The sequence below is a fragment of the Pelodiscus sinensis genome, chromosome 1 (assembly GCF_049634645.1).
Source record: "Pelodiscus sinensis isolate JC-2024 chromosome 1, ASM4963464v1, whole genome shotgun sequence".
Lineage (NCBI taxonomy): Eukaryota > Metazoa > Chordata > Testudines > Trionychidae > Pelodiscus > Pelodiscus sinensis.
The window spans coordinates 316,654,876-316,676,432 of NC_134711.1; the positions used below are offsets into that span (position 1 = coordinate 316,654,876).

At 41.0% G+C, this 21,557-nt stretch overlaps 1 protein-coding gene across 9 annotated transcripts in view; it reads left to right on the plus strand.

Moving 5' to 3' along the window:
• Positions 1–21,557, plus strand: part of ALG8 (ALG8 alpha-1,3-glucosyltransferase) — a 50,001-nt gene that overhangs the window by 22,283 nt on the left and 6,161 nt on the right. Inside the window, exons 1-13 of one of the 9 annotated variants that reach the window (XM_075919483.1) lie at positions 629–839; positions 2,351–2,473; positions 3,716–3,888; positions 6,070–6,148; positions 7,153–7,346; positions 10,666–10,775; positions 12,309–12,376; positions 12,976–13,102; positions 16,596–16,699; positions 17,088–17,208; positions 18,168–18,307; positions 20,110–20,249; positions 20,635–20,732. In XM_075919483.1, the coding sequence (XP_075775598.1) occupies positions 7,243–7,346; positions 10,666–10,775; positions 12,309–12,376; positions 12,976–13,102; positions 16,596–16,699; positions 17,088–17,208; positions 18,168–18,307; positions 20,110–20,249; positions 20,635–20,732 (1,012 nt within the window). In that variant the 5' untranslated portion in view covers positions 629–839; positions 2,351–2,473; positions 3,716–3,888; positions 6,070–6,148; positions 7,153–7,242. The other 8 variants (XM_075919482.1, XR_012900789.1, XM_075919480.1 and 5 more) reach the window with 8 other exon arrangements.

Sequence of the window (21,557 nt, forward strand, 5' to 3'; positions counted from 1 at the left end):
CTGAATATGAGGCAGCAGTGTGACGCTGTTGCAAAGAAAGCAAACATGATTCTGGAATGCATTAACAGGTGTGTTGTGAGCAAGATAAGATGTCATTCTTCCGCTCTACTCTGCGCTGGTTAGGCCTCAATTGGAGTATTGTGTCCAGTTCTGGGCACTGCATTTCAAGAAAGATGTGGAGAAATTGGAGAGGGTCCAGAGAAGAGCAACGAGAATGATTAAAGGTCTAGAGAACATGACCTATGAGGGAAGGCTGAAGGAATTGGGAGGTTGTGGAATCTCCGTCTCTGGAGATATTTAAGACCAGGTTAGATAAATGTCTATCAGTACTTGGTCCTGCCATGAGGGCAGGGGACTGGACTCGATGACCTCTCAAGGTCCCTTCCAGTCCTAGTATTCTATGAGCTAAGACAAGTGTCAGAGCAGCAAGCTCCCTGGCACAATCCAATGATTCCTCACCCGACGTGGTGCAAAAAAGACCCCTGTACCCACCCACTGTACAGACTCCACTGTTAGCGCGTGCGCAGTAGACTTGTCATCGATGGAGTTGACCAGCGCCTGTGGAGTCTGTGGTATCCTGGGAACTCACAACTGGGCGGGGGGGGAAACAACACAACGACCTGGCGCATGCTCAGTGTGATCGCGTGGTGGTTTTTTTTGAATACCGAGGCGGGCCGGTTGGATATCGGCGCGTGCGCAGAAGGGTATCGGAGCTGTCAGAGAGCGGCGCGGCGTGTCATGGAGATGGCGGCGGCGGCGGCGAGCGGAAGCGGCGGTTGCTGGTTCCTGGCTCTGGCGGTCGGGGTTTCCCTTCTCAAATGCCTCCTCATCCCAACCTAGTAAGGGCCGCGCAGCCGCCCCCCCACCGGGCCGGGCCAGCAGCTGCTCCGCCGCCACGTCTGTGTGTGTCCGTGTCCTGCCTAGCGCCTCACCCCGCCCCCCAGCTCCCCCTTCCGGTCACGGGCAGCCCCACTCTCCGTGGCCGCGGCTGCCCCCTCTCTGAGCCGCGCTCGCGGGGCGGCCGCTGTTCTGCTTCAGTGGAGGCAGCCGGGTCCCCCAGAGCAGTCGCGTGGCCCAGCATCCTATGGTGCCCGCGCTGCCACCTCCCCCTCCTTTCCCGGGGTACGGGGGGGGGGCAACTTTCTAACGGCACAAAACCGAACTCCCTGGCCCCGCCCCTGCCCTGGGGCTCCGCCCCCTGCTCACTTCATTTCCCCCACCCCTTTGGTAGCTCCCCCATCCCCCGCACACTGTCCCGGGGTCGGGGCTTGGGGTGTGGGAGGGAGGAAGGGGTCTCGTCTAGGGGTGCTTGGGGGGTAGGAGGGAATCGCGCGTTGAGGGAGAGGTTTGGGAGGGCAGGGTGGGGCTCTAGGTTTGGGGGTGCAGGCTTACCTGGGGTGGCTCCTGCGCGTTAGTTCTGCAGGGCAGCAGGCTGGTTGCCTCCTGTCCTGGCACTATGCTGTACCCTGGAAGTGGCCAACAGGTCCAATGCCTAAATGGTGGAGGAAGGTTCTATGTATTACTGTGGCCCACAGGCAGTGTCCCCCCAGCTCCCATTGGCCAGGAACCAACCAATTATTATGCAGAGCTAATGCTCAGAGCCTGTGCCCTGTGGCTCCTGTACTTAAGAGCCAGATCTGCTGGCTGCTTCTGGAGCACAGCATGGTGCCAACACAGGTGGTGACAAGCCTGCCTTAGCCCTACAGCACTGTGACTTTTAAGGGCTTCATTGACATTTCTGACCAGAGCTGCCTGTGACCCTTTTTGACGGGGTGTTTCACTCAGAAACTGAATACCTGGACACTCTAGGTGGCACCTTCTCATCAGGTTGGCAAGGGGCTACTTGCAGGGGATACGTGACATAGAGCTCCACTCCCTTCCAGCATTGAGCTGGGACATCAAATCTATTTCTGGTGGCAGGATTGAGTGCCAGACTTACCACACCACTGTTCTGGAATGTGGAATCTGTGGTGGGGCTCCTGCCAGGAGTCAGGGTCAGTGAAATGGGTCTTCATAGTGAGTTGAGTGCAGCAGCAACCTTACACCCGGAGAACAGGGCCCTTGTTAATGAGGTTAGCTGGCTTGCTAGTTTGTTTGCTGTGAGACTACCTCTCCCCCCAAGTAATCCATAAATGATTGTCTTCTCTTGTGCTCAAATTAGCAAAGGTTAGCAGCCTCATACTTTCTTTGTGCTGTTGGAGGGGCCAGCCATCAGCTCACCTGAGAGTCAAAAGTCTTTTTCAAAGATCAGGGTCCGGTACAGCTTGCATTACTTTGTGCATTACTATGGTCTTATCTGTCACCCATGAAAGTGACGCTGAATTTTATATCTAAGTTTCAACATTTTTAGGATTTTGCCACAGATACTGATGACTTTTCCTAAGCTATCAAACCCCTAGATCAGTGGTTCTTAACCTGCAGACCAGTCAGCGTGGAGCTGTGTCCTGTGTGACAGCCTGAATGAGCCATACAGGTAGTATTGGATGCTGCCCACAAATGTAAATTGAGAACTACTGCCCTAGATGGAGGAAGGCTATTTAACAGGGCTGCACTTTTCTATGATGTGGCACTGTGGGAGCATTTTTTCCAGTGCTATACCTGTTTTTATAGTTATCACTTCTGAGACAATAAATGAAACCTGTCTTTATTTGTTCTGATTGGGATTAGGGATGTCACTGGTTAACTATTAAGCATCACCCTTATCCGGTGATGGTTCTAGGATTTTAAAAATTGTTAATTTCAGATATTTAAATGTGTTATAATTATAGGAGCGGCGAGGAGTCCTGTGGCACCTTATAGACTAACTGAAGTGTAGGAGCATAAGCTTTCGTGGGCAAAGACCCACTTCATCAGATGCATCTGACGAAGTGGGTCTTTGCCCACGAAAGCTTATGCTCCTACACTTCAGTTAGTCTATAAGGTGCCACAGGACTCCTCGCCGCTTTTGCAGATTCAGACTAATACGGCTACCCCTCTGATACTTTATAATTATAGGGGTTCTGATCCAAAAGGGATTTGGGAAGTTGCCATATTATCAACCTCATTTCTGTGCAGTTGCTGGCAGCAGTGTTGTCTTCAGAGCTATATGGCCAGAGAATAATGGAAGCCCAGCTTTGAAGGCAGTGCAGAAATAAGGGTGGCAATACAACAACCTCCCTACAATAACCTTGTGACCTCCTTTCTGGTCAGGCCCCTCAGTTTGAGAAATGTTCTTCTCTCCCGTGAAATCTGTATAGTATAGGGTAAAAATAAATAAAAGACCAGATTTCACAGTTTGTGATGCATTTTTCACAGCCGTAAATTTGGTAGTGTGTTCTCCATTTTTCTGTGTCCACCTTCTGATAGGTATTATATGACCACGAGGTTAACAAGATTATAAAGGAATAGCCAGCAAGCATTTTTCAAGAACAAATAGTTCCAAACCAACGTAATTTTCTCCTTTGATGATGTTACTGGCTCAGTGAGGAAGTAGTAGATATGATGTATCTTAATTTTAGTAAGGCTTTTCACAGGGTGCCACCATGACTGTCTTATAAGCAAACTAGGGAAATGTGATCTAGATTAAATTACTATAAGGTGGGAGCACAACAGGATGAAAGACAGTACTCCAAGAGTGTCAGTGGTTCCCTGTGAAACTGGGAGGATGTATCTAGTAGGAGTTCTGTTTGGTCATACTTCAGTCCAGTACTTTTTCATATTTTCATTAATTACCTAGGTAGCGCAATTGAGAGTGTACTTATCATCTGCAAATTTTATAAGAAGCTGAGAGGGGTTGCATACATTTTGGAAGACAGAATTAAAATTCAAAACAACCTTGACAAATTGGAGAACTGATCTCAATCCAACAAGATGAAATCAATATGGACAAGTGCAAAGTACTTCACTTAGGTAGGAAAAATCAAATGCAGAACTACGTGGTTGTGCTGTGGAAAAAAATATGAGGGTTATAAAGGATCACAAGCTGAATGAACAATGTGATCAATAGGGATGCTAGTCAACTAGTAACTCCCCCCTCCCCCCCGGCATGCTGCCTCTTTCTGATCGAGGCAGCAAGGGGGAGGAAGCAGAGGGGGCACTTCCAAGTGGCAGCACCACATGGAGCCTGGGGCCAGACCCCGGGCTCCACACAGCACTGCTACTTTGAAACATCATGTGCAGCCTAGGGCCAGCTGGGGTGTACCCAGGCTGCATGCGGTATTTCAAAGTGGCAGCACCGCATGGAGCCCGGAATCAGCTGGGGGACTCCCCTGCTGACTCTGGGCTCCAAGTGGTCAGTAGTGCTGCTTTGAAGTGCTGCGAGGATCCTGATGCCGGGCTCCCTGCAGCGTTTCAAAGCAGCAGCGCCACATGGAGCCTGGGGTCAGCGTGGGAGTCCCCAGCTGATCCTGAGCTTCATGGGACGCTACAGCTTTGAAATTCCGCAAGGAGCCTGGCTCTGGTCTCCCTGCAGCGTTTCAAAGTGGCAGTGCTGCATGGAGCCTGAGATCAGTGGGGGAGTCCTCAGCTGATCCCGGGCTCCATGCAGCGCTTTTGCCTTAGAAGTGTAAGCCTTATGGCTGTTGCTACATTTCAAAGGCAAAGGTGACCTACTGACTAATCGAATAGTCAATGCCAAATGCATCGACTATTCGATTAATCAATTACTCGCAATTTAATATCCTTAGTGATCAAGTTGCAAATATTCTGGGGTGTATTAATACAAGTGTCATATTCAGTAGGAGGTAATTTTTCTGCTCTAAACAGCACTGGTGAGACAGCTGAAGTACTGTATCCAATTTTGAGCACCACATTTTAGGAAAGATTGGACAAATTAGAGTCCAGAGAAGAGTTACAAAAATGATAAAAGAATGAGAACCTGGCATATGTGGAAAGGTGATAAAATGGGGCACATTTTAGTCTTGATAAAAGAAAAAGGAGGAGGATCTGATAAGTCTTGAAATATATTAAGGGCTGTCATAAAGAGGACAATGATCAATTTGTTCTTCATGTTAGCTGAAGGTAGGACATGAAGTAATGGGCTTAATCTGCAAGATTTCTACAAGAGAAATTTAGGTTGGGTATTAGGAAAACTTTAACTATAAGGATAGTTAAGCTCTAGAATAGATTTCCAAAGGAGGTTGTAGAATCCTTATCATTCAGAGTTTTTAAAAATAGGTTGGTCAAACATCTGTCAGGGATGGTCTTGGTTTACTTGGTCCCATAGGCAACTTGTGAGGGGGCACATGTCCCCAAATGCCATGAGCGGAAGAGGCGAGGAGCCAGCCAGAAGCTAGCAAGGTGGGGGACTACCAAGAGAGGGATCAGGCCTTCCACAGTGTGGTCCACCCCCTTCTGTTCCTCAGACCACGTTGTTCTGCTTGCATTGCCACTGCCAGTGAGTGCAGGTGGACTGGACCCCCCCACTGCCAGCCCCCTAGCCCTGTTAGTCCCACACGCTGCATTGCTTGGCAGAGGATGAATGGGCAGAGCGAAGGCAGGGAAGAGGAAGGGAGAAGGTGAAGCAGAGGCTGGGAGAAATGGGGCCTGTGATGGAGAGGGGGAGTTACAGTCCTACCCTGAACTGGAGATGGGGTGTTACATGGCCAGTGGTTTCTGCTCTCTACCCCTGGTCCCTCTTCACCATTCACCTCTACTTGGTCCTGCCATGGCACTGACTGGACTTGATGACTTCTCAAGGTCCCTCCCAGCCCTTGTATGATTCTGTGACATTACAATTTCATTACATAAAAACAGGAACTTTAGCCCCTTATGTCAAGCAAACCTGAGAGCTATAACTGGATCCTAATATTCCTGTTTATTAGCAATTTGTAGAAACCAAGATGGCTCATGCTCTCTTATAATTACTATTTAGTCTGCTTTTTGCTTAGTTAATAGTGCAGCTTTGAAACAGCTAAATCCACTGGAGTAGCAACACAAATAATTTCTTGCTGATCCTTTTCTGTCTACCTGTAAATAGTTGAAAACTTTGAAAGATTTTTTAAAAATCTCTTTAAGTCTGTACATATTTGAGTATTAAATATTAATATTGAGTATTAAATATTAAATATTGAGTATCCATATTCTATGCAGTCATTCCACAGATTTTGAAGTACATAGAAACTGGCTTGCCATCACTCACAGTTTACCAGTCTCTCAGTGGTATTATGAAGTAAGTTCTTGTTCTATTCATTTGCTTTTTAGCTGTGTATGAGTATGGTGCTTATTAGAGACACTGACCTGATATCCCTGGATATACATCATGGACACTAACGGCAGATAGATGGGGTTAGTTTTTGAAGTATGCCCAGGGATACCAATTGAGGATCAGGAGCCCATTGTGTTTTTCTCAGGGCACCAAGAACCATAAGCTATTGTGTTACTCTCCCTTTCAGAAAAAAGAGAGCTGTTAACGTAGCTGAAACATGCTTCATTTTGATATACATACGGATATGGTTTGTAGTAAAATTAAGGAAAAGTTATTACTAAAGTGCATGGATTTAAATGATACAAAGCAAGAGTAACAGACAGGAACAGTATGAAAGAACCTGAATGAAGCAGTTCACAGTGGACACTTGTCCACATCAGAAAAATAATCAGCATAACTGGCAATCTTGACCAGCTATTTTGTTCTTATACTGCCCTCATTGTAGTATTATAATAATCAAAATTTATAGATAGGTGAAAGAAGAAAAATGCTGCTTGAGAACTTAGTGTTTATGTAAGGATATTTAGTTTGATGTGTGATGTAGACAGTTTGCGTTTTAACAGTTATAAATAAAGCTTTAATTTTTTGAGTCTCAGTGCCAATTTCTCATTATTTAAATTGATAAAAATTGCAAAAAATACTTAAATAAATATTCATGTTAACAGTCATTAAAATAAAAAAGCAAATTCTGCCACGCCTACCTCTTCCCATACCTAACAGACTTTCAGTCTCTCCATGAACGCTACCATCTCATAGCAAAGCTGCTGAAGTAATTTTCAGCATTGTACAGTTGCTCAGCCCCATTATAAGGTAGAAATAAAATCAGAGGTAATGACCTTTGGTTAGTACTTTCTATTGGAGTGAACATACCAGTTAATCTTATATGACAAACTTTTCTATATATAAATGACTATGGGCAGCTGTTTTGACCATCAGTTCTAAATTGGTAAATCTTATTTTGCTTTTAGGCAACTTCTGAGTGGACCTTGGATTATCCTCCATTTTTTGCTTGGTTTGAATATGCGCTTTCAAATATTGCCAAATACTTAGATCAGGAAATGCTGGTTATCCAAAATTTGAACTACTCCAGTGATGCAACAGTCTTCTTCCAAAGATTTTCTGTCATCTTTACAGATATTCTTTTTGTGTATGCAGCTCATCAGTAAGTTTCAGTGTTCTGTTCTTTGGGGACAGTGGGGTGTCTATTTAAAATAGTTTTCAAAAATAGGCATGTGGTAATCACAAAGGAGTATATATGTGTTGGCTTGTAAATGTGTGGCAAGAACACAGTTGGCTAAACCTATTCAAGGAACATGTGAGGGGGTGTAGCTAAGAGGGAAGATCTTTTTCCCCTCTCTTATCCTGGGGAGTCTAATATTGTGAGTACAATTTAACTTATTTTAGTTGCCTTCTTTTATATGTAATGTACTTGGCAGTTTAAGAATTCTGAAGGAATTCAGTTCTGAGACTGGATGGCCAAAGTCTTTTTTCATCCTGTTATGATTCTGAACATGAAATCTCATTCATGTAATTTTGAAATCTTGTCACATATTAATGCATTCTTTTCTATTAGCCTTGTCTTCCAAAATTAACTTTTTATTTGCAGTGTGTTCAGCAGTCTTAATAAAAGTTCATAGGCATATTTAAATGGACAGTGGGCTTGAGGGAGGGCAAAGAATATGTGTAATCTCTCATTTGGATGTGGTGTGAGAGCACATGTATTTTAAAGAAAAACCTGTTGCCCACCATAATGATTTAGAAATAGCAAAGTCTTACAACAGCACTCCACTTACTGAGTAAAAGTTGTCAAAAGGACATCCATTTTCATATTAATTTTTTAGACTCTGTATACCCTGGCTATCCTGAGTCTCTTTCAGAATTATGTAATCCAGTTGTTTATTTTGCTGAATGTTACATACTGTCCTTCTAAAATGGCACTATTAAATCAAATTCTTCTTATATTTTTTTTTAAGATGTAGCCTGACTTTCTGCATACCATAGGCCACAATTTTAAATTAGGTCAAGAGGTAACAAAGTTCTTTGTTTAAAAAAATGGAAATGCATCTGCTGGTCATAGGTTTTGTATTTGTTTTAAAGTCCAATAGAAATAACTTTTAAATAAACACTACCTTGCATGTTGCATTCCAAATGCAGAACTGGGTAATGAAACTTACTGGCTGCACAGTGAACAATAGTTATGCTATTATTGTGACAGGTTCAATCACAGGGGTCCCCTTGGGGTTGTCACCTGGTGTGCTGGTCATGCCACTGGGCCTGGATGCCTGCCTTCTGAGGCGCTCCACTATCCTGTCCTGCTGGGCCAGAAGCTCAGGTCTCCCGAAGCCAAGGCACAGAGTTGGAGTAACAGCCCCCCAGAAGAGCAACAGAGGTTCTGAACCAGCTCAGCTCTGGGAGGCCTCAGCTAAAAGGCCATTGACAACACCCAGGTACATAGCCCCAGAAGGGGACCAAAACTGTCTTTAAATAAATAAATAAATAAAACTGTCTTGCTCTGTATAAAACTTTTATACAGAGTAAACTTATATAAGTTCACCTTCTATCAATGCAAGAGAGAGATGCATAGTGGATGCTCTCTCCCTAGGTAAAAATTATTTACACTGAGCTTGATAATAAACAGAATGTTTTTATTAAGTATAAAAAGTAGGATTTAAGTGCTTGCAAATGAAAACAAATCAAAGTAAGTCACTAAAGCAAAATAAACAAAATACAGCAACTAATCCTAATACACTAATATACTATGTTCTATTTTTGAAAGAGGATATGCAAATCCTGTGGGAATTTGCATATCTTCTTCCGATCTCACTTTCGAAAGCGGTCTGGACACGTTTTTTTTCTTAAAAAAACCCCTTTTTCGAAAAAAAATCGCTGTTCCTTTAAAAAATGAGGTTTACGCGTTTTTTCGAAAAGTGTTTTTTTTCCCCCAAAAAACCTGCATCCAGACTACTTTCACTTTTGAAAGATCTGCTTTTGAAAGTGAGATCAGAAGGATATGCAGATTCCTATGGAATTTGCATATCCTCTTTCAAAAATAGCACATGGTTTAGACATACCCTAAAACTTGTTACATGCATATTCTTACCCTAAAATTTGTTCTGCTTATCTCTTTCATAAGCAAGGCAGCCTCTTAGATGGGCCCAGTCCTTTCCCCTGTTTCCAGCAGGTATTCTGGCTGGCAAATGGAAAGTCTGGCATCTGGCCGCAAATAACCCTATTATTTGTTTTCCCCCCTGTACAGTATATCCGTTTTGCCCAAAATGGGAATTGTTTGTGCTCAGTTCAAATTTTTCTCACCTTGAGTGGAAAAGTACCAGATCCAGAATGGTACATTAGGTAGCATGTCACGTCTTTGTAGAACTTGGGCTTACAGGAAAACATAACCATTCATTGACTTGATTACCCAGCTATTAAGTTTCTAAACTATCACTAATGGCTCTTATTAGACTCTTTGGACTAATATAACAGATTCTCACTTAATATTTCTAACTTCACATGCAAACAAGATACATGCACACAAATAGGATATACAGATTAAGCGGATTACAACTTTTAAAATATGTCACATGTACTTCAAATACAGCATCTTTGCGTTATACATATTTATATTCATAAGCCAATTTTCTTATAGCATGAGAAGAAGGGCCATGACAATTATATTTTCCTTCTCCAAGGTGAGAGACTATAAAAACAGATTATAAAAAAGCCTTTATTTAGTAACAAAAGGTTATGTTTGTAATGTAGACAAGGAAAAAATCTTCCAAATTATTTTTCTTAACTTTAAAGCCCTTATAATTTTCTAAATTCTGCTTGATGTTTTCTTCCTGGAAAATTAGTCAAACTTGTAGTTGTGTAATTAAAAAATAAACTGTTTCCTTTTAGGAAAAACATTTCCAGTTGTAAAGTATACTATTGTTAATTAATTGTTTCTTTATCTGATAATTTAAAAATTGCTATCACTTTTAGGGTGCATCTAAACTGCACTGTTATTTTGAGATAACTAGCTTTATTTTGAAATAACAATGCAAGCATCTACGTAGCCATTCTGTTATTTTGAAATAATTTCAAAATAACGGACAGCTTATTCTGAAATTTGTAAACCTCATTCTACAAGGAATAATGCCTATTCCAAAATAGCTATTTCAAAATAATGTGTGTGTAGACACAGCCCCTCATCAGGCCATTCTAAGTTATTCCTCCCCAGTACCTCCTGGGACTCTAAATTGAGATATCATGTCTACAATAGGGAAGCCTGCCTCAGATTAATTTTGAGGCTTCCCCGCAGTGTAGATGTGCTATTTCGGAATAACTGTTCCGGAATAGCTTATTTCAAAATAAGCGTGCAGTGTAGATCTACCCTTAGTAACTGGCATATGGCAGAATTTCCCTGAAGAAATCATCTTCTGTGTTAATATTAAATATGTGCTAAAATAAGTTTTCATTATGGTTTGATTTCCTTCATTCAGATGCTGCAAATGTATAAATGGGAAACGATCTGGAAAAGAACTTCTGGAGAAACCGATGTTTGTTCTTGCTGTTTTACTATTGTGGAACTTTGGCTTGTTAATTGTGGATCGTATCCTTTCAGTTAGTTGTCAAAATCTAGCAAGACTGACACTATAAACAAATCAAATATGCGCTCGCTCTCTCTCTCTTTCTCTTTCTCTCTCGCCATTGCAGCCAACGGACCCATGAGGAGACACGGGCTGGGCAGAACAGCCCTTCCTCCTCCGCAGGTAAAGCTGTGAGCCAGGGCCAGGCCGTAGAGCTGTGGGCGTCAGGAAAAGCTGCAGGTCCCCCTTTCCCCTCATCACCTTATTCATTTAAAAGACAGGAGAAAGTAGAAAATGCTGATAATGCTCACTAACAGATCAGGAATCAGTCAGTCTTGACAAAATCTCCTCTAACATGGCTATAAGTACTTAGTAGTAGTTAATATAAATGAAAAAATGACCATTTCAGCAGCTGTATGAAAATCCACTGCATCTTAAAGACTATGAACTCATGATATTTTAAGCTGTAATTTTTGAACATCCATGACTTTAGATTAAAGTGATTTTTTTCACCCTTCATCATGAATATGTACTCATCAGTGAGGTTCATTTCTATGCCAAGTTTCAGACATGCCATTATCAGTTTTTCAGTTGTGTGTATAGTGAAGGAATATAGAAGGAGCATGGCAGTAATAATTTTTGCAGCAGAAAATAATGATCTGTGACAGTTTTCCCCACAGCCCCCTCCAGAAACAATTCAGACACCTGAAGATGTCCACTTCATACATTTAAATCACTTCTGGCAAGAGAATAACATTAAAAACTTCAGTGAAAAGAGGGGATTTTTCATCAAGTGAAAATGATGAAGAAAAAGGCTAGCAGATTGAAACCATTTAGGACACTTGTTTATAGTGTTTTCTGTTGAGTTCTGTCGAAGCAAAAACACGCTCCTCTCTGTTTAGGCGGCTAACAACTGATTTGCTTTATTGATCAGTAAAGCAAAGTGAGCCAAACGTAGTCCCAGCAAAGTCGGGCCCAGTAAAGCTGCTAATACAATCAATCCTAGTATCTTTATACCCTTAGCCAAACAGTCTGACGTCAGGGCATCCAATTACAGAAATCCTCAATTAAATTTGGAAAAACAAAGCCTTATCAACAAGATGGCGGACAGGTACGAGGGAGTACATCTCCTGTCCCAACCAGCCCAATTAACACATACCAATAGCCCAACCTGTAGGCCTCTTCTCACGGGGTGACAGAAAGTTCACTCTGGTCTACGTGCTTGAGAGAAAAGCTGAAATGGTTTCTGATATACAAGATGGCTTCTAGCTAAATATGAAAATGGTTTCTACAGCTTCTACAGTTCTATAATACACATACACATTTTGTTATATTATCTGCGTGTAACCAAGAATTTCTCATTGAGGTTAAGCTTTGCAACTTTTATGTTTGCTAAAAGAATAAGTAGCATAAAGGTAATTTTATAGCCAATTTGAGTAATAATTTAGGAATGATTCCTTGATTATAATTCCATTTAATCTGTTTCCTGATTGTGGACTTCTGAGTTTGTCAAAGCAAACTGACAGTAAAAAGTTTCTTCCTTGACACAAGTTCAGATATTCACTTTCAGTACAATGGTTTTTTATTTGGATTGATGCTTCTTTCTGTTGCTCGATTATTTCAGGTAACCATAAAATCAAGCTGAAAGTTTTTGTTGTCCTGTGACAATGCCTTTTACTTTAATGGGAGCAAGCCTGTGATTATAATAAGTAGGGGCAGTTCTAAATTACTGCCTACTAGAATTGGATTTCTTAGTATTTGTCCTGGTTTTTGGTTCAGTTGGCCATAAAATAGTTGGGCTATGGGGAAAGCATACCCCTCTGTGAGGAAATGAGCTCTATTTACTGCTGTTTTAAATACACAATTTCTTCCTAGTTGCATCAGGGAATTCAGCTGTTTTGGAGGGAGCTACCAGACCTTTGGCAGGAAAGATTACTTTGAGGAAGGGGGTTTATTTCTTAGGATGTGCAGATATGAGTGATTCCCTGAGTTCCAAACACCACTTAATGTGAGGAAATTACCTTTTGACCTGAATCTATCTTGCTTGGGCCTGGTTGTTTACTTTAGGCAAATGGAAAAACATCCATCCCCTCATTCATACATGAAATGTTTTGATGCTTCAGGCTATGGAGTAAGGCCATCTTTGACACTGCTAGTGTTAAGATAAGGTGGGTACAAATGTATTTGTGGGTTTCTACCTGTGCAACTTTTTTTTCCATTTAGAAAAGGCATCTTGAGAGTGCACTTCTTTTTACTGTTCTCCTGCATTTCAAACACATCTACATCTATGTAGCCCCAGCTTATGGTGTATATTTGCTACGATCCTATTGTTTCACTGCAAATAAGGCAGGTGAGTTACCAATCTTTCTTTAATTTGATTTATATTAATATTGGTGGAAAGCGGGCCCAACAGGTATAGAAAGACATGTTTGCATTCCTAAGTCTGACATATTACTTTGGCATGAGAGCTGCAAACTTGACTTTTTGTTTTCATCAAATAGCCTATTTGAAACCAGTTTGGTAAAAATAGCCTAAATGTTTAAAAGGAGGTATTCTGGCACCGGCCTCAAATTAATTGTCCTAGATATTTACATTTCATTGGCAAAGTGACACTTATTTTTGTACTACCAAAATAAAGTCAGTGATCATAAAGTTCAAGTTTATGTATCAGAAAGAAGAGATGTAGATATTAAATTCAGTCTATTTCCTGCTAAGAGCTTCTTTTGGATAATAATCCATTTGAATTTTTAATTAAAAATTAATTGCTAGATAGAACTGTCTCCATTCAAAAGACCATTTTTCACATTAAATTAATACAAATCTTGTTGTGCAAAATTATTGTAATGTGTCCATTTGAGGAAGGTACTGTCTGTAGTATGGATATTTATTTTGAGTTACGCTAGCAAATCTAGTAATAGAGATGTAGCCTTGTTAGTCTGGTCTTGCTGAAACAAAAGAGAGGACTATGCAGCACTTTAAAGATTAACAAGAAGGTTTATTTGGTGATAAGCTTTCGTGGGCCAGACCCACTTCCTCAGATCAAATTGTGGAAGAAAATTGGCATGACCATATATACCAAAGGGATACAATTAAAAAAAAGTGAACACATATAAAATTGACAAATCAGATTTTAGAACAGAGGGAGGGTGAGGGGGGGAGGTTAGTGTCTATGAGATAATGATATTAGGGGTGATAATTGGGGAAGCTATCTTTGTAATGGTTAAGATAATTAGCATCTTTGTTAAGGCCCATTCGTAAAGTGTCAAATTTAAGCATGAATGACAGTTCTGAGGCTTCCCTTTGTAGTCTTGTGTTAAAGTCTCTTTGAAGCAGGATGGCATGTAGTCAGGTCATTGAGACAATGCCCAGTCTGGTTGAAATGGCAAGAAACAGTTTTTTCTTTGTGACACTGTCTGATGTCTGTTTTGTGTGCATTGATTCTTTGGCGAAGTGTCTGAGAAGTTTGTCCAATATACATAGCAGACAGACACTGTTGGCACATGATGGCATAAATTATATTTCTGGATGAACAGGAATATGTGTTCTTGATCTTGTAACTGACATAGTTAGGTCCAATGACGGTGTCATCAGAGTAAATATGTGGACAAAGCTGGCAACGGGGTTTGTTGCAAGAGAAAGTTCCAGGTTTGGTATTAGTGTGATATGTCCTGTGATTGTTGGTAAGAATCATCCTGAGGTTAGGTGATTGTCTGTAGGAGACTATGGGTCTGACCCCAAGAGCCTCTCAGAGTGTAGTATCCTGTTCCAGTATAGGTTGTAGTTTATTGATAATGCTTTGGATGAGTTTAAGTTGGGAGCTATAGGTGATGACAAGTGATGTTCTATTGTTGGTTTTCTTGGGTCTGTCTTTAAGTAGATGGGTATCTCATTGACACTAACCTCCCCTCTGTTCTAAAATCTGATGTGTCAATTTTATGTGTTCACTTTTTTTTATTGTATCCCTTTGGTATATATGATCATGCCAATTTTCTTCCACAACTTAATCTGAGGAAGTGGGTCTGGCCCACGAAAGCTCATCACCTAATAATCATCTTGTTAGTCTTTAAAGTGCTGCATAGTCCTGTCTTTTGTTTCAACTTGAAAATCTGCGTGCTGTCTCCTTCTATCCAGACTAAAATTAAGTCTGTCTCTCTGACGTCTCCTTCAGTGTTCCCTGTAAGATGAGCACTTGGATGGTCCACCCAGGAAAGGTTCAAATGCTGCCTATTTGATTAGCAGAGTGCCCATAGTGCTCACGGCCAGCAGCATGAGTTTCTACTGGTGGTGCCCACACAGTACACACAACAATATTTATTCTGCACATGGATGGAAAATGTTAGAGGGAACATTGATCTCCTTGTGGATGTCTAGCTGTCAGCTCAAGCTCAACATAATGAAAATAGAGCTCTTGATTTTTTCCCCTCTATTTACCTCCTTTCTCAGTCATTGTGGATAACACTACCATTCTACTTGTAACTCAGGCCTATAACTGTGTGTCATACTTGACTCCTCTCTGGTCCTCATATCCAGGCTATGTCTAAGTCTTGCAGATTATTTCTGCATGACAGATCTAAGATTTGGCCTTTCCTGTCCATCCAAACTTCTAAAACTCTCAATCAGGTTCTCACCATCTTGTTGAATATCCTTCTCTCTGGTCTTGACAAATGCAGTCTTGCCTTGCTTATAGCCATTCAGAAGGCCGGTGCAAAGAACATGTTCCTAGTCTGTTGCTTTGGCCATGTCACCTCTCTTTTTTTAGACTGCTCCTCTTTCATCTCTTCATATCAAGGTCCTTCATGATATAGCCCCAGTCTATCTTCTTTCCCTCATTTATTGAAAATCTGACTCATACCTCACGATGGCCAGTGATGCCATCATATGAACATAAGAAAAGCCATACTTGGTCAGAACTAAGGCCCATCTAGCCCAGTATCCTGTCTGCCAACAGTGCCCATACCAGATGCCCCAGAGGATGGGAACACAACAGGTAATTCTCGCATGATCCCTCTCTTGTCATCCATTTCCAGACAAACAGAGGCTAAGGACACCATTCCTACCCCTCCTGGCTAACAGCCGTTGATGGACCTAACCTCCATGAATCTAGCTAGCCCTATTTTGAACCCTGTTAAAGTCCTAGCCTTTACCGCATCCTCTGGCAAAGAGTTGCACAGGTTAACTATGCACTGAGTGAAGAAAAACTTCCATTTGTTTTAAACCTGCTGCCTATTAATTTCATTTGGTGACCCCTAGTTCTTATCATCTGCTTGTTAAATTTTCAAAAAAAACCCTTCGTGCTTTTTCCTGTGGCTGTGGAAAGCTCCCTGTAAATATCTGCAAAGCTATCTCATTATCCACCTTCAAAACTTCCCTTAAAACTCTATTTTGCTCTGAAGCCTACAAAAGACTTGACATTGGTTAGACTGCTGGTGTGCTCGGACCACTGACTTTCACTCTGACAAAAATATCATTGTTTCCTTTTACTCTCTTATCTATATCCATCTGGTTTTGTCTTATATTTAGTTTATAAGTTGTTTGGGGGCATGGATTGTCTTTTTGTTCTGTGTCTGTACAGCACCTGGTTCAGTGGGGTCATGGTCCAATACTGAGACTCCTAGCTGTTATACAAATAATAAATCAGCAAATTAAAATAGAGTTTTTAGCAAATAAGAAATGGGTTTAACTTTGAGATTTGTAAACCTGGTTGTTGGACAAAGCACTACTTACTCATTGAAAATATTCACTTAATATCATGCTTGCTTATTTACTACTAAAGTCAGTTTGCTTCCCATTTCTCTTCTACCTCATCACATATCTCTATTAATAGTGGTATTAATTTTCTGTAGATGGATCCCTCAAATGGAGCAGCTTCAGCTTTCTTCGCATAACTTTGCTGGGATTGATTGTCTGCCTTGTTTCTGCTCTTTCATTGGGACCCTTTGCTGTTTTGGTAATGACTCATTATTCCCTATCCTTATAACCTTTCTTTTAGGACTAGTCTACACTACAGTGCTACATTGGTGCAGCTGCAAAGTGTTAGATGAAGACAAACTATGCCAATGAGAGACCACACAATTATTCCTCCATCAGAGAGAGGTGGTAGCTATGTCTATGGGAGAGTATCTCCTGCCAAGTCAGTTCTAGTTTGGACGGCATTTAGGTTAATTGTAACTTGCATCATTTGGAGGGGGAGCAGCTTTTTCACACCGCTAAGCAACATAAGTTACATCAACTTAAGCAGTAGTGTAGACAAACTTTAGAAACATAGTTGAACAATTTAACAAATTATGAAAAGTCTCTAAACAAGAGTCTTCTTATATACTTTTTGTTCCCTACAGGGCCAACTGCCTCAAGTCATTTCACGGCTATTCCCTTTCAAGAGAGGCCTCTGCCATGCTTACTGGGCCCCTAACTTTTGGGCTTTGTACAATGCTGTGGACAAAACATTAGCAGTTATAGGTACAGTAAACTTACTAGTATTTTCAGTGCTTACTTGCATATAATGCTCCCTGTGGGTTCATATTTTCTTTCTGTAATTCTTATAATGGATTGCATTTTGTTGCTTGTTTTTAAGATTCATTTAATCCTTTGCTTTTCAGCTCTGTATTGCATAGCAGTAGACTTCCAACTAGAGTGGAAGATACTTTGAGTATTCAAAATTGTGTGAAATCTTTGCCATATCCCTGTGTTCACATAGCTGTTGCTGTTTATATTGATTTATATATTTTATATATTAATGATACTTTTCATAAAAATTGTGTGTGTGTGTGTGTGAGAAAGAGAGAGAGTGTACCTAGTGCAATATAGCAGGTTTCTGGGGACACTGCTAAGCATTTCAGATAAGAGCAAGTTGCTTTGAGATGGGGCTACTTACATCCCAAGATTGGGGTCCTGCATTATAAGGCACACACTTCTGTTGACGATATAGGCTAGCAAGAAGTCATACAAGTAATCCCATTACACTCCAGCTTCCTATGTCACCGCCAGTGCCACTCCTTATACCAATGAGAGGTTCTGAAAATCACTCTCATCAAATCCGAAAAGGTTCTCCCAATCCCAAAGGACAAACTGCATTCCCAGATCAATTTATACCTCAGATCTTACACAAAAGAGAATGCCGTGTACATCTGAAATGTAAAGTTTTATTAATCAAAGAAAAGGTTGAAAGTAAAATTGTTAAAGGATTTCAATTACATATGCCAATGCAAAGTTCTTGGTGCAGGCTCGAGATAGATTAATCTGTCTTAAATCTCTGGAATATATCCTCTGTTAGGATTGGTCATTAGTCCTTTTGGGATCAATTCATAGCAAATACGATTCAGAAGTGATGAGTTGGAATGAAGACAAAAATAGGGATCATATTGGGATCCAATAATGTCACATCTATGTTATTAAACAAACATTATGTTCACTTGCAGGTCTCAAATACAAATTCCTTGATCCTGAAAAGATTCCTAAAGCCTCCATGACAGGTGGATTGGTTCAAGAATTCCAGCACACTGTCCTTCCTTCTGTGACTCCACTGGCAACACTAATTTGTACCTTCGTCTCTATCTTGGTAACTTCAAAAAAAGATAATCTTTTGATATATTTTTAATTTCTGTGTCCCCTTTTTCCTTGACTAAGAAACATAAAAGTACTTGATGCATACTAGGGATGTAATAGTGTAGTCCAGTGTTTCCCAAATGGTGTTCCGGTGAACCCCAGGGTTCCGCAAAGTGAAAATAAGGGTTCAGCGAGAAAATTCCATTACAATAACATGTTATTATTAACAAAATAATAATTAATATTAAGCATTTATGAATTTTATTGAAAACAATTTTCATTTGTGTTGATCTCATGACCTTGTTTAACATTGCTTTATTATTATCCTTACTTATTTGTGGTCTACTTCTTCAGCTCCACATATAAGACTGCTATTAGGGGTTCCACAAAATTCTTTTGAGTTTAAAAGGGTTCTGTGGCAAAATAAAATTGGGAAACACTGGTGTAGTCAATTAACTGATAAGCAAATACTTATTGGTTAATGCTGTAGACTACACGCATTTCCTACCTCGCCACTAAATTTTTTAGCAGGCTGGCCAGCAGCCTGTCTCAGACCTGGCTTGCGACGGGTCTGGGACCTACCGCCACTGCGGCTCTCCATTTAAAGTGTTATTAGGAGGTAGGCAGGCAGCCTGGCTCTGTTCTGGCTCTCACTGGGTCCAAAAGCTTAGATCCTGCCCCCCCTACAGACAGAGGCTGCTGCCACCCCTGCATCATGCAGCAGCACAGGGTGACAGGCAGCTGGTCCGTGAGGGGAGCTTGTTTTTAAACTGGCTTCCCTCACGAACCAACTCCCACCTGGCACCCTGCACTGCTGCCTCTGATACAGAGGCAGAAGCGCAGAGTGGCAGGGGACTCCTCGGGAGAGAGGCCAGATTGCACTGGCTGCCAGCTCCACCCTTGGGGACTATAGAATAGTCAAGTAACCAATAAGAATTCATGAAGTTACTCAACTATTCAGTTAACCGATATTTAGCATTCCTACTACATACCCTATCTCAAAAACAAAAATGTGTATTTTTATATTGGGAAAGAGCAATTAGAGTGGCTGCAGAGGCAGTTGTAATTTTGATTATCAAAGCTAAAGGCATTTTCTGAGTATTCCTATAAATCATTATTTATGTCAACTATTGAGTATTCCAGAGACAGACAGATATAGCAGAGACTCTTGGACCAAACAATTTTGCTTACTATGCTCAAAGTAATTCTGTATATAATGACTTGCTTAAAATTCAAGGAGTGTTTCAAGACTGGACTGAGATGCATTGCCAGAGCTCTTTGGAAAACTTGCTGAGCTCCTAAAAGCATTATCTATAACCAGGAATAATGCAGGTGGACCCTCACTTTTCAATGCCCCACTTTTTTATGGAGTGAGGAGCGGAAGGCTCATTCTAAGCTGTCAGTTGAGACATTGGTGTCTAAAGGATACTGAACAGCCATTAGATATTAACATATGTGAAGTGGGTTAATAGTTCCAGTTAAATTCTATGGGGCAGTTCCCCACATATTGCCAAACCAATGGTGCTTGTCTGAGTGAAGCTCACACTTCTGCTGCCCATGTTGTTCCCGTCATATATATGAAAAACTTCAATATCCAGTGTTGTCTATTTGACATCTTCCGTCAGCACTACATTTACACTCCAGAAATACATACCTGCCTGGAATGCTGCAATGTGATGCGTGTAATAGAAGCAGGAACTGGGTGCTCATTTGTGTATATCAGTAATAACACCATAAAGCTTCATATGGGCCATAGTTTATATAAAGGATTGTGTCTTTTTACACTGAAGTCTTATTTTTGCCTATTGTTTCTAGCCCTCTATTTTCTGTCTTTGGTTTAAACCCCAAGGGCCCAGAGGCTTTCTTCAATGCCTGATACTTTGTGCACTGAGCTCATTCATGTTTGGCTGGCATGTGCATGAAAAGGCAATACTCCTCGCTATTCTTCCCTTGAGGTAAGTGACCTATCAAGTGGGAGTTCTTCCAACTCATCTGGTTGCAGGCTACTATTAAGAACTACTTTCTGTAGCTACTGTGCAGCTTCGCTCTGGCTGATTGCTTCCTGCAGTTTCTTACCCTAATCACACATGATTTGGGAGAGAGACTCAATTTGTGTCCCGTGGGGGGAACATCTCCTACATAGTTTTGGGTCTAGGTGTTGCTGAGTGTAAGAAGTAGCCCCTCTTAGTTTGCCTTTTACTTACTCTACTGCTAGTACAGCAGTAATTGTTTAAACTACTCATGCAGCTCCTCAGCCTGTTAACGGTGACTTTTGTGCTTTGGTAAAAGTAGGCCTGGTTTCTAAGGGGCAAAAAGTAAATCAGAGTTCTTGTATTTTAGTTTGTTGTCTGTGGAGAGCCCAAAATATGCTGGAATTTATCTGATTCTGACAACTACAGGGCATTTTTCACTCTTCCCATTGCTGTTTACTCCTCCAGGTAAAGTCCCATGTTTCTTTTCTTTTTCTCTACTTCCCCTGCTTTTATTTAATTTTATTTCAATTTTGTCAGTGTTAGCTCTGTTGCCAGAAACTATCTATCCACATAGTGTTGAGCATTATACTGTGTGAAATGTGGGGTTTGCACACAAGAGCAGAGTGGATGATTTAAATTGATAATTTTTAATCAGGATTTTAATTAGCAAATAAGAATAATAATTTAAATAATCAGCTTGTACTTTTTAGATATTTTCCTAAAGAAAGGTTGGTTTTCATTAATTGATAACCATTAATAATGTTGATTTGCAACAACTAATATAGCCTTTACAATAAATTTGGTGCATTTTGTTAACTAGATGGATATCTATACACATTTATTTAAGCAATTATATAGCTTAGCTTACATTTATTCAGATTCTTATTTTTTCATTTTTTTATTATGTTAGAAAATGGTGAATGTTGCATTTAGTTACTATTTCAGAGGTGTCAAACTCATGACCTGTGGGCCATCTATGGCCTGAGCAGTTTTACAATCCAGCCTGGAAGTCCCTCTGGTCCTGGGAGTGTGACTGTACCCTACCCTTCTTTCCCCACCCCCATTGCACCCCTTCCCATAAGCCAATGAGGGATGTGGTAATCCCTGAGGCTGTTCCTCAAGGGAGAGGATTTGGAGGAAGGGGGCACAATGTAGAGGAGGGAAGAGATGGAGTTTGGAGGATGGCGATGGACAAGTTGCAGAGACTCCTGAGCTGGATTGTGAAACTGCTTGGGCTGTCTATGCCCTATGGGCCAGGAGTTTGAGATCCTGATCTGTTTGATGGTTTGG